General features: G+C 48.2%; 1 protein-coding gene across 2 annotated transcripts in view; it reads right to left on the reverse strand.

Annotated features, from left to right (window-relative positions):
- The window catches only part of SH3PXD2B (SH3 and PX domains 2B), a 79,199-nt gene that overhangs the window by 33,763 nt on the left and 33,271 nt on the right, over window positions 1-12,165 (reverse strand). For both annotated transcript variants that reach the window (XM_074838783.1, XM_074838782.1), the window contains exons 3-4: window positions 11,981-12,056; window positions 173-249 (exon numbers count right to left, since the gene is read on the reverse strand). In XM_074838783.1, coding sequence (XP_074694884.1) covers window positions 173-249; window positions 11,981-12,056 — 153 coding nt within the window. The remainder of the gene's footprint in view (window positions 1-172; window positions 250-11,980; window positions 12,057-12,165) is intronic.

Below are 12,165 nucleotides of genomic sequence, written 5' to 3' on the forward strand. Positions count from 1 at the left end.
GAGTGAAAAGAGAATCAGTGGGTGAGTTTTCATCACAGAAAGGGTTTGGTAGTAGGGCATAGCCCACGCTCCCTGTTTTCCCAGCACTGGCATCCCATTATATACTATCAAACAGGATTGAGCCTGATCAAGGTGGCTTCATCTTTGGTTGACACTAGAAACCTCCCCTTACCTTGCAGTATTCATCAATAGGTATCAGGCGCTTGACCGCAACATCACGGATGTGACTTCGGCGGAAGAGGATCTTTCCTGCAACGGGAGAGATGGAGGGAGAAGAGCAGGTCAGCACAACACCCAGGAACACTCTCTCTTGAATCACTCTGTCAGGACCTATTCCCTGTGCATCCTGTTCTCACCAAAAGCACCATACCTATAGAGAAGCATGTTCCCTCCCCTAGATTAAATACCTTATTAGAATAAACTACATTTAAAGTGGCAAGAATGTTCAAGGAGAGACAAGAGGAAACAATTACCAGCAAACTGCACCCCCATCTTCTCTCACCAATGTGGCAATGATGGAGGAGCAGTCCCTATCAATGCATGTGACTGATACCTTACAGTCTGCTGGCATGCAAGTCCCGGGTGGACAAGTCCACTGGCAAACACCAGTGCTTGCCCAAGATGCGGACATCCCTGTCACTGCCGGCGCAGGTGGGACCCTTCTTGCAGGCTCCAGGCTTGGTCAGGGCATCCAGGTCTAGTGTGGGCAGAAGCCAAGCCAGAGGGTTTCTCTCTGTGCAGCTCCCGTGTTGACCTGGTCCTTGGAAGCCACAGTGTTGGGACTGCAGGTCTGAGTCATACCTATAGGATTTTCCTTCCTGTCTGGGGTTTATTTTTGTTCTGCATTAATGGGATCCTCTTGGCACTCCATTTCCTCCCCTCTGGCTTGTGGTACGGGCCTCTTTCCTTTGAAGTCTAATGAGCCCTAAATGCTTCAAGCTGCTTTCACAGAGAACAGCTTCTCTGGCATTTAATGAGACAAAAGCCATTAGCAGACAGTGAAACATACACATAGAGACTTGGTGATCAAAAGGACTGGTACGTGGTAGGATTTCAGATCTGCACTTCCCAAAGCACCAGGAACTGGCACTGCTTTGCAATACAAACATGTGGAAAATTGTGTTTTGGGGGGGTGGGTGATAATGAAGTTCCCTCAAGTTCCTCCTGACATCTCCCATAGAGCAGGAAAGTCTCTCTTTTTGTCCCTACTTGGGTTTCCAATCTCACCACCAAATCCAGGGAGAGCAACTGATGTGTCTGTCTGTGCAATCCCTTCACTTACAGAGAGGCCACCACGGGGCAATCCAGTAGCCAAACTCCCCTCACAACCAAGTATCAACACACCCTCTTTGCAAGCAACATGAGAACAGGGAAAAGCACTCTGAAGAATCACACAGCCCTTCGCTGCACCATGGCTAGCTTCAACCCCTACAGCAAGCCTTTGCAGGAGCTGCAGCATTGCCGCAAACAGACACTGGATGCTATCAAGCTACTTAAGAACAAGACGTAGTAAAATGGACACACGCTTATCACAGTTTTAAAACCAGGGCTGGGTCACCCCCCTACTTCTCCCTGACTTGTTCAGGATCTGGAACATGCATGACTTGTACAGCTTGCCAATGCATTTTTTAAGCAGAGATGAACTAAGCCAACCCAACTTTAGCTTGCAAGGAGCATGAATGAGAACTTTATGGAGGAGTCAAATCTCCTGCTAGACTCAGTTAATGCAGAATGCCTTCAAAACTGGACTGTCCAAGGGAGCACACAGCAATCATACTCAGTACTAGCTCTATACTTGCCCTCCAGTGAAATGCATAGGGTCAGACCAGCTCATACCAGAAGGATTGCTTCTCATTTGTCCTGCTGTCAGCAAGGGGCTGAAACATTCATGTTGGAAAATGCTCTGCTCTGAAATGCATTCCTTCTCACAGCCTGCCAGAGCCAAGTCTGTGAAACTGTCACCACAGTGAAAAAAAGAATACCCCTCTATTCAATCTGTCTTTTAGATTTTGAGGGTGAATAGCCTAGGAACACAGAAGTTGTCTGGAAAGACTGGGAGTGACAACCAGGTTGGAGCTCCTCTCCTTGCCTATAGTAATTATTTTCCATCAGACAAGTAAATGATCAACAGCTTTCCCTTCTCATCACCAATCATGGTGTATTTGCTGCATAGGTTTCTATTTGAATGATGATTTTTTAAAAGATGAATGGATCACAACAGTTTTGTTGGCAATTGTAAGGAATAACTGGTTTGGTTTTATGTCTGCCAAAATGAAATCACTGATGGGTGTGTACATTATAAATGTCTGAAATAATAAGCTCTGGGTGTGGGAATACAGAATCATAGAATCGTAGAATGGCTTGGATTGGAAGGGAGCTTAAAAATCATGTAGTTCCACCCCCCTGTCACGGGCAGGGACACCTTCCACTAGCCCAGGTTGCTCACAGCCCCGTCCAACCTGGCCTTGAACACTGCCAGGGAGGGGGCAGCCACAGCTTCTCTGGGCAACCTGTGCCAGTGTCTCACCACCTCACAGGGAAGAATTTCTTCCTAATATTGACCTAAATCTACACTCTTTCACTTTAAAACTGTTACCCCTCTTCATACCACTACACTCCCTGACACAGAGTCCCTCCCCATCTTTCCTGTAGTCCCCTTTAAGTACTGGAAGGCCCCTATAAGGTCTCCCTAGAGGCAGACCCCAACTCTCTCAGCCTGTCCTCACAGGGGAGGTGCTCCAGCCCCTGATCATCTTCGTGGCCTCATCTGGACCCACTCGAGCAGGTCCGTGTCCTTCTTGTGTTGGGGCCCCAGAGCTGGACACAGCACTGCAGGGGGGGTTTCAGGAGAGTGGAGTAGAGGGGGAGAATCACTTCCCTTCTCTTCATGCAGCCCAGGATATGGTTGACACATTTAAATGTTTAACAGACAGATGCTAGTGAATAATAATAAAAAGAATATACTTTGCGGGAATAAATACAACACAACAACTGAAGTGATCTTAAATTATCCCAGGCACAGAGCATATGAATCAGCAGGAAATCTAGCTCCTATTGCTCTAGATCTAGTATTTTTCAGCAAGGAAGTTTATTTTCTAACAAAAAGCTGGTTTTTAATCAAAATGCCTAATTAACATAATTGCAGACCCTTCAGTGCTGCCAAATACAGCTATATAAATCCTTGACTTGAAAGGCAAGAGAGTGCAGGAAACCACTTCCCTCCTGGAAGGGAAAGATGGGAAACTTGCTGGGTCAATGAGACACAACATTTTCCTGGGCACGTTCTCCTTAGAGCATATCTGCAAACAGGAATAAGAGTGCTGCCCACTAGGACTTTTCACATGGGCAAAGACCATATAATCATAGAATCATAGAATGGTTTGGGTTGGAAGGGACCTCAAAGATCATCTAGTAATGCAAGAGAAATGCATGACATTATTAATCTAATATCTGCACCCCTCAACTGCTGTAGCTCCAGGGGACCCAGTGAAGGCGATGGTGCCCATCACCCACACCTCATTCTAAGGGCTCTCTGCTTTACACATTTTTGGCTGCCTCCAGGAGCTTGTATTGACTCTCAGCCTGGTACTGGGTTACTGCCCTGCTGATTGTCCAGGCGGATTCTCTTCCTCCTGCCCACAGCAGATACTCCTTCACGCTGAAGGGGAGGAGAAGGCTCAGGATTAGCTCCTCTAGATCCTAAAGGAAACACATGGCAAAGAAATGGGGAGATGGTCAAGGCAAGAGCAAAGTTAAGTCTGATGACTGTGTTGGATAATTGCTGTCCTGGCCTCTTCCATTGAGCAGCCTGACACACAGGTACTATGCAGAGAAGGGCTTGGTTGCTGGCCCAGCTTGCCCAGCCAGGCAAAGGCAAGCCATGCAGAACAGTGAGGAGAAACATCCACACAGAAAGATGCCAGCAGAAAAGAGGGAAGGTCTCTGGGGTTTGATTTTCCACGGTGAGGTTTCCCAGTTAGCTGAGCTGTTCATTCAGTAAATCTGCAGCATGCGAGATGCAGAATGACAGCAAAGGGGAAGCAATCTCTAGCAAGAGCAAGGACAGCCTTGATGGTCTTCGGAGCCTTGACTCCTGGATGCCTGCAAACTCAGCAAAATTCACTCCAATATAAGAAAAATAACTACCAGCTCTACTTTTTCTTTAAGAACATCCTCAGGCGAGACTCATTTTACTCCTAACAGCCCTCAGCCTCAGCATCAGGAATACCAAGGGGAAGACATGTGAAGGAAGGCAACTCTGCACATCTCGCTGATTAGTGGGGTTTCCCATCAGCTGGTAAGGTCAGTGCTGCTGAAGGCTCAACTTCACCAGCTTCTCACTCTTGCCGCAACTTGAGCAACTCAGAAATGATTAGATTTTCTTATTTACATACATAATGCTATGCATGAGCAATCAGAGCAATGAGTCTCCCTCCCTGCTAGCACAAGAAAGTCACTGCACAAGGAAGTGCAGTAAAATACACCGTCCTTTATACACACAAACAAAGCTATAAGTGGACTGAACGTTTATCACCTGGGAACGCACCAAGTAAGTTGATTTTGGAAAAAGCTGACAGAGATAAAACACCACTACAGAATGGCTGCCCTGGCATGTCTTCCTGAACCCAGGACATGCTGTCTGCTTTTTCTGGATCTTGAAAACCTGGTAATACCTACAGGGAAAAAGCAGTGCCTCTGGGAAGGACAATAGCTCTGAAGACACTCTGTGTACAAGTTACAATTTAGAAAGTGTTCTTTCTTCAGTAGAATATAAACCACTATATTTATTCTACATTACATTAATATAACTGTAGATGCACCAAAGCACTGCATGCTATGCATTTGATACCCTCCTTTCCCAGCAGAAGTTAGGCATTTTGCATGCATCTGCTCTTTAAGGATAACCTGGCACTATTATTATTCTCTATCAGCATTTTGACTGGAGAAATCTGACCAACACAACCCATCCTTTAAAGTTAGAGGCAATAAAACCAAAAGGAGAGAGCTAAAATATATGCAACTCCTTAAAAATCAAAGCAAATCAAGTCTCTGCACTGATCTTCAGTGCAAAAGTGGGTGGATGTTCACTGTCTACATCTCTCCAGCTATACCTGATATCACGTTTCATACACTCACTGGGTGGATACAGCTGTTGGGGGAATTAAGCAATGCAGAACAGATTATTATTGTAAGGTTGCCTTGGAGTAACAAGGATTAGTTTAATTTAAAAAAAAGTAAGACGCCATAAATATGTACATCAACAGAACATCAGAGTCAAAATTTAATTTCACCACCCCAAAATAATAAAAGTATCCAGCTTTTTATGCAGTGCTTTACAGAAATCACTGGGTGCTTTATACACAATATGAAAGCAGCTAAGGCAGGTGGAGGACCTTCACTGCAGTGCTGTCCAGGAGAAGACTCCCGGGCATGTCCCAGGAGAGGGGCAGGGCACGAGCGGCAGCCCTCGGCAGAGGATTCACCAAGGGGAGGAAATCCCAAGGGCAAGCAATGCTAATTCTTGCCCTGCTGCTCTTCCCCAGGCCCCCCCAGCCCCATGAAGGAGAAGCACCATGCCCTTCCTGTGCCATACACGGTGCTGAGCTGATGCCTGGGCTACAGCCACAGCTTTTCAGAGACTGCTTCTAAGCAATTGAGGTTTTTACCTACCCAAAGAAAAGACAAATTCAAACATAACAAAGAAGTAGAAGCCACATCTCCATTTTCCCTTGCTGATTTGAGCATTTGTTTACTTGTTTTATCCCCTTGTTTACCCTGGTTTGTTTTTACAGCCAAGCAAATACCAGTACAGGCGCTTCAGCACTGGCGGCACCAGCTGGTTCTCAGAGGGGGACTGGGGAGGGGGGAAACCTAACAAAAAGATCTCAACCTACCACAAACCCAATGTCTGACCACATCTGAAGGACTTCTGAGTCAGCAGCAAGTGTCCTGTCTCCCCAGCTGGGCAGCCGCAGGGCAGAGGCAGGGAGACCTTGCAAGCAGCCTTGCAGGCAGCTATGGGCACTCATGCCTGCTTTGCCCTTCTCCTGCCTGACCCTTTCCCTCCCTCCCCTTTTGACCCGCCTGGCACCATCTGCTCAGCTCTGGTGCTCAAATTGTCCCAGTGCTTCCATTTCTCCTCCTTCATTGCCCTGAGCTCTGGGCTGATGTCAGGGACCTGGCGGTGTTCTTCACCCTGCTGGGAGGGAAACCTGGAAAACCACAGCAGAGCACCTTGATGCTGTTTTGAGATTCCATCAGCCAGTGGATATAGCTCACAACCTCCTGAGATGTGAAGGTCCCCAGTTACAAAGCTGTATGCCCCACCAACGCAGCTACACTCCTCCTGTCTACCCTTTTTCCACAGGCACACTGCTCTCCCTCCACCACTGCTACTTATTTCCATCCATCGTGGCCAGAGGCCCACCACACATCAGCAGGAGTTCATCCAACATGATGAATAGTCAGCAAATCCATCCAGCGTGTCCCTGTGAACCTCAGGCCAGCCAGCACTGTCCCACAGCCTCTGTTGTTCCAACTGTCCCATACTGTGCCTCACACTAGGGAGAGTTTTCCTGTAAACACTGACATACCATGGCATGGTTTCTTTCAACCACTGGTATGGTTTCCTTCAAATCCCTCCTTAAAACCTTCCTTTGCCACCATTCCTGCACGCCTTTCCCCCACAAAACCCCACCGTGACAGTCCTTTCATTGATATAGTCTGGCCAGGAATCAAGAGGACAATCTGCTGGCTTTTGCTTCCTATCCAACAGCTGGAGCTGAGGTTGCCCTTCTGCAGTTAAGCTGCACATCACTGGGCTCAGGACTTCAACAGCAGAAATAACATCAGTGTGCTGCCTCATATCCAGCCGGGCAGGAGGAGGAGGCTGGTGCCCACCACCGACTGCAGGTCATCCCTGGGGGGCATGAGCTCCATTCTCCATGCAGCAGGGATGGAGCTCCACTGACGATACTCTGTCTGCCCACAAAAACTCCTCTGGCGCCAGAAAGGTTCTGCTTCCCAGGACTGGAAGAACCCCCTTTGCGGCTAATCAAGGCTGCTTCACTTTAGGGAAGGGGGTGGCTGCAAAGCAATGCGGCTCAGCTGTTCATCAAGGACTGAAAAGCGTCAGAGGAGAGCTTGGGGAAAGGGCTGATAAGGAATTCTGGTCTCCAGCAGTGTGAGATGGAGCAGGCAGGACACAAGAGGAGTTAATCTTTCCAAACAAACAGGTAGGGAAACAGGGCTCTGCAAATTATTCCCTCCTGTGGGAATTCTCCAGGCAGATCTGAAGTTACGCTGGGGAGCAAGGAGCCAAAAAAAAAGGAGGCAGAGGGATTGCAACCAGCAAAATGGTTGAGGCTCCTCTTGAGCCAAAGGCTGTTATGGGTTCTCTAGCAAGCTGGAGGGGCAGAGAACCCAAAACACACCACCCTGCCGATCACGGCCGCTAACCAAGCCAGATATTTCAAGAGTGGAAAACCAGCTGTGCCTCTTGCTTTACCCTGAAGGACTACCCCCACTCTCCCCCTGCCCCATTGCCTCGGAAAGAATTCACTTCTCTGCACCTTTCAAATCACATCCAGATTTTCCCTGGCACAGGTTCCAAACTTACTTCAAAAAAAGGCAGCCCCAAACGTACACATAATTAATCCCAGCCCATAGAGCAGCCAACTACGTGGGCTATTCCTAGGATGGAGAAGCAGGCGTGGGAGACAGCGTTTCCAGGAGCCCTGCACTTAGCATCTGTTTGGCAAAGTCCTGCGCTGTGCACATATCCTGGCAAAAAGGAGGGGAACCAGCAAAGTGCCTCTGGGGCTGTCCTGGGTATAGCATAAGCATGGAGTCCCAGGTGTCTGTGAAATCAAGCTGAATTAAACAGTGCCCCTATGAAGACAGCCCCTTACACTCATGGTTTGAGAACCTGGTGGAATAATAGCAAAATGTTCCCAAGGCCATTGCTTCTATGGCCTACAGTGCCATGTAACAGAGAAAAATATAAGGAAGTTTGTTTAAAGACATCTCAAAGGTCAGAAGCAGAGCAACTGCTCCAGCACAGCACCTCTGCCTGGGGTAATACTGTCTGCACATCAGTGGGGTTAGCTGAAACCCTGCAGAAAAGGCAAACGTACTGATTATGGGCTGCAAGCTAGCCTGGCACTGTCCAATCAACAGGGCTACAGCACAGATGCCTATCTTGCTAGAGCAGAAAACAGTAATTAGGACCCTTACCCCATCTCCAGCTCTGATGAAGATGCAATGGGACTGTGGAAAGTCAGGTAATGTAGCTGGAAAATGGATGAGTTGTCCTCCACCTCCTTCACAGGGCCTTTGCAGGGAGCTGTTAGCATTCCCGCAGTTCTTCTGAGAGAAAAGCCCCAAAGTTTGTGGGTATGGCCATGCCAAGCAGGTTAGCAGGCTGGGAAGGGAGTAGAAAGGAGGCATAATTCTGCTTTTTAAAATGATCTCACTGAACCCCCTTTCTCCTCCTCCCTTCTTGGGAGTTCGCTATTGTCTGTAGCTAAAGCTTCCTAAAAAGCAGTTTTACAGCCAAAGTTAGCTCAGCCTCAGGCAACCCCTCCTTGCTGAGGCTCACGTTTCCAGCGAAGCAGACTGGCCAGGATCTGCTCCAGGCCACTCGGGCTGTACAAAGTTTGGAAGGCTCCACTCTCCTTATAAAAGCTGTTTCCTGAAAGATCTGGCACAGCCCTTACACAGCGGGCCCAACTTAGCTCATTTGTTTTCTTAGTTCATTCTTTCCTGGGGTCTCCATACCACCATCTCCCAGCCAACACACGTGTAACCCTTAGTGTGGAGTCCTGCAGGGGAGGATGGAGCTGCCTAGCATAATGTCCCCAGGGCTGGGCAATGACAGGTCTCTCCTCTCTCACCAGCTGCTCCTGACTCCGCTCCAGGGACCACAGTCGATACCGTGCATGGGCTGGGTGCTGCCAGAGCTGTTTGGAGGGGCCATCCTCAGCACCACATGAAGCTAGGCAGGCTGTGCTGGTGGCTCAAAGCCAGCAAAAGTAGCCAAGATCCCACTTCAAATTCCCCTATATGGTGGCAGAGGCTTTTCAGGCATGGTGCAGGAGCACTGCAATGTCCTGCCAGGCCAAACCAGGCCCACTAAGCTGTGCTACAGCATGAGCGTGGTGCCAACAACTTGGGAAGGGACAACCTCTGATCCCAAACCTCAAGTGCAATTGCTCTGCTACGCTTCAGAGGACTCAGCTTTATGACCCCACTTCAGAAGAGCTGAATGGGCTGAAGGACTTGCACTTACAAGAGGCTCTTCTGATACCATCAGAGGCCTACTTCAAAAGACCCAGAGTCTCTAGCAATTGCCAAGAAGTCAAATCCTTGAAGAAAACATTAACAAAACAAAGCAATGCAAAGCAAACAGAGTTTCTGTGAGCTGGATGTTGTAACTACAGAGTAATCATGGAACTCTCTTCCCATTCCAGGAAACCAGCCTGACAGACAAACCCAGATGGCACCTTCTCAGGTCACGGTGGTGATTATGAGTTTGGGACGCTTAGGAGTTGCTAAGAAAGCTAGAGCTGCAGGAGGCACAGGGTTGCAGGAGACATTTTTGTGAATTGCAGTGGCCACAATGTCTAATGTTACTCTACAATGGGCTTCCCAGAAAGCAGCATACTTTCAGTAAACCACTGGAGACAAATCTCCAACGGTAACAAAATTCAGATGCTAAAAATGTTGCTCAAAATGGGATTGGGAGCAAGCGACAGTACTCACAGAAGCTGAACATAATCACAACCCTAGCAAGTCTAAGCATACTAGAGCCACGTTTTGCGGAGAAAGACACCCAGGCTGTTTGCACCGAGCTCACCTGGATAGCACCCCTAGGCGGAGAGAGATGAAGTTTGGGTTCAGTTGTAAGTAACAAAACCCACTGCCATTCCCAGACTGGGAAGGCCAAGAACTGTTCCAGAATGAAACCATCCCGCTTTGCACATCCTCTAGCACAGACAGCAACTATTAAAAGAGCTTTCCCTTATCCCCAGGTGAAGTCCTCTTTCAGAAGCAGACACCATCTGACTAGGGCTCATCGTCCTGCTCCAGAGAAAGCCACCAGCTCCTGACCGCTCCAGGATGTGCAGCAAAGGCAGGATGGCAAAGGCAACATGATTCCCACTTCTTAATAATGCAGCTTCCCTGAAGCAAGAGGACTTCTGAAGCTGCCCATGAGAACAGGCAGATGCAAGATTATCTGTCTTTCCAGTGGCTGCCTCCTGCTCAGAGGTAGGACACCATCCTGCGCTGTGATTTTTTCACCGCATCTTTCCCTGCGCTGCCTCCTGAAAGTACCAGTGGTAAAACTGCAGGTGCCAGCCAACAGTCTCTCTCTTTTTAGCTATCACAAGCCACTGCAGAAATGAAATAAGTGTCAAGAAAAATTTCTAGGAGAAGCATGGACTAGAGGTTTTCCAAGTCAACACGTGATTGCCTCTGAAAATGGTGTTATTTAATCCTGTTGCAAAAAGGGGACCAGAGCAAAAGGGCAAACATCTCTGCAGAGGACACATACAAATGCACAAACTCCTCAAGAGGATGGTCATCCTAACTCCCCCAAACTGCTTTCTCACACAAGAGGCAGGCTTTATTTTCCAGCAACTTCAACCCACTTTTTTCTCCAATTGAAATCCCAGTGACATGCCTCCTAGCAAAGGGAAAACTATTTCAACACCAAAGCGAAGAAACAAATATTGATGAGTGTGCCGAGAGCAACAGTGTTCCGACCAGGGTTCCCAAGCCCGATGGTTGCCTTCCAAAAATAGCAGCATTTTGGTGGGAATTTTCTGCAAGTGCAGCACAGCCAAACCGTACATCCAATTTTTCCAAGTTTTGCCCTTTGCCAATTTGGCTTTCATTTTTCCTCCCCACTCCTTGCTGGCAGGAGTACTTGTACAGCAAGGGCTTTTCTGCTGTATTAATATCAGGTGTGCTTTGCTTTTGCTGATGTTACAATGCAAGGACAAGCCAGAATCAGAAATCCCTCTACAGGAAACCCAGACAAGATTCTCTTACTCAGAAAGCGGCGTAAAGTATTTTCTTCATGTCGGTCAGAGAAAAGCAAAGCCCACTAAATGTCTTTACGTTTCTGGAAAAGCCAGGAGGCAGAGCACAGCACAAAGGGCTGCACTAAATGGACCTGACAGTCGCTGGAAGTGATTACGGTACGATGACATTTCTAAATATGCCCACTAGCTACTTGGGGGTGAGGGTAAAGACGGCTCTGTGGTCAAAGGCATTAGCTATGGGTGCATGAAAGACTCCCATGGCCCCCTCAGGCTGGTTATTTTTGCAAGGCATATTAGGCTTCTTTTTTTCCTCAAAGGCACCAAAGGGCAGCCACAAGCAACCCCCTGCACCACAAAGTCTGCAACAGACCATTGCATCTGTTCCTCTGGCACACAAACACTCAGCTGCGTGTCAGGCTGGCAGGGCACATGTCATGCCACAGAAATCCTGTCTTTGAGCAACCAGTCCCAAACATCACAGGAGGAAGCCAAGGCTGTCAATCAGCTTGATTCAACATGTGGAATTCAATTGTTATTTCCTTCTCTCTGGATAGCCCTTTGAGTTGCACAGGACAGGAAAAACAGCGTATGAGCTGTTCCTAGGGAGTCCCACACCACTCTCAGCCCTGTGCCGTGCTGGCCAGGCCCCTTCCGAAAACAAGCAGGCTGTTGCCTGGGTTGCTCCTGGCAGAAGCTGTGCTCCACTAATGATTTCTGGAGGGAGGGAGAATGATCGAGGGGTTTAACACTCAGTGGGCATGTGGCAAACAAATACAGATGTTTTAGTGGACACACTGCAGGCCAAGAACTTGCTATTGCTCAGATAGTTCAGTAGATAAGAGCTAAAGCACATGTATGCTCACATACAGACCAGGAAAAAGCTCCTGCGGTGCCAAAACCAGCATGGTTTTTGCTAGAGCCCACTTGCCTACCTGGCAGAAAGGGGATGATCCTTTGCTTGGGGTCCTTCTGCCCTCCTTCCATTGGAAACTTGTCCAGCATTTGCATCTAGAAAAGGAAAGGCAAGAGAGGTGATTAAAGTCAGTGACTAACGTGCACAACACAAGGCCCCTCTCCCCAGGAGGAGGTGAAGGCCATTCTAACCAGCAGTGTCCTG

This window comes from Strix aluco, chromosome 13 (assembly GCF_031877795.1).
Source record: "Strix aluco isolate bStrAlu1 chromosome 13, bStrAlu1.hap1, whole genome shotgun sequence".
Classification (NCBI taxonomy): Eukaryota; Metazoa; Chordata; class Aves; order Strigiformes; family Strigidae; genus Strix; species Strix aluco.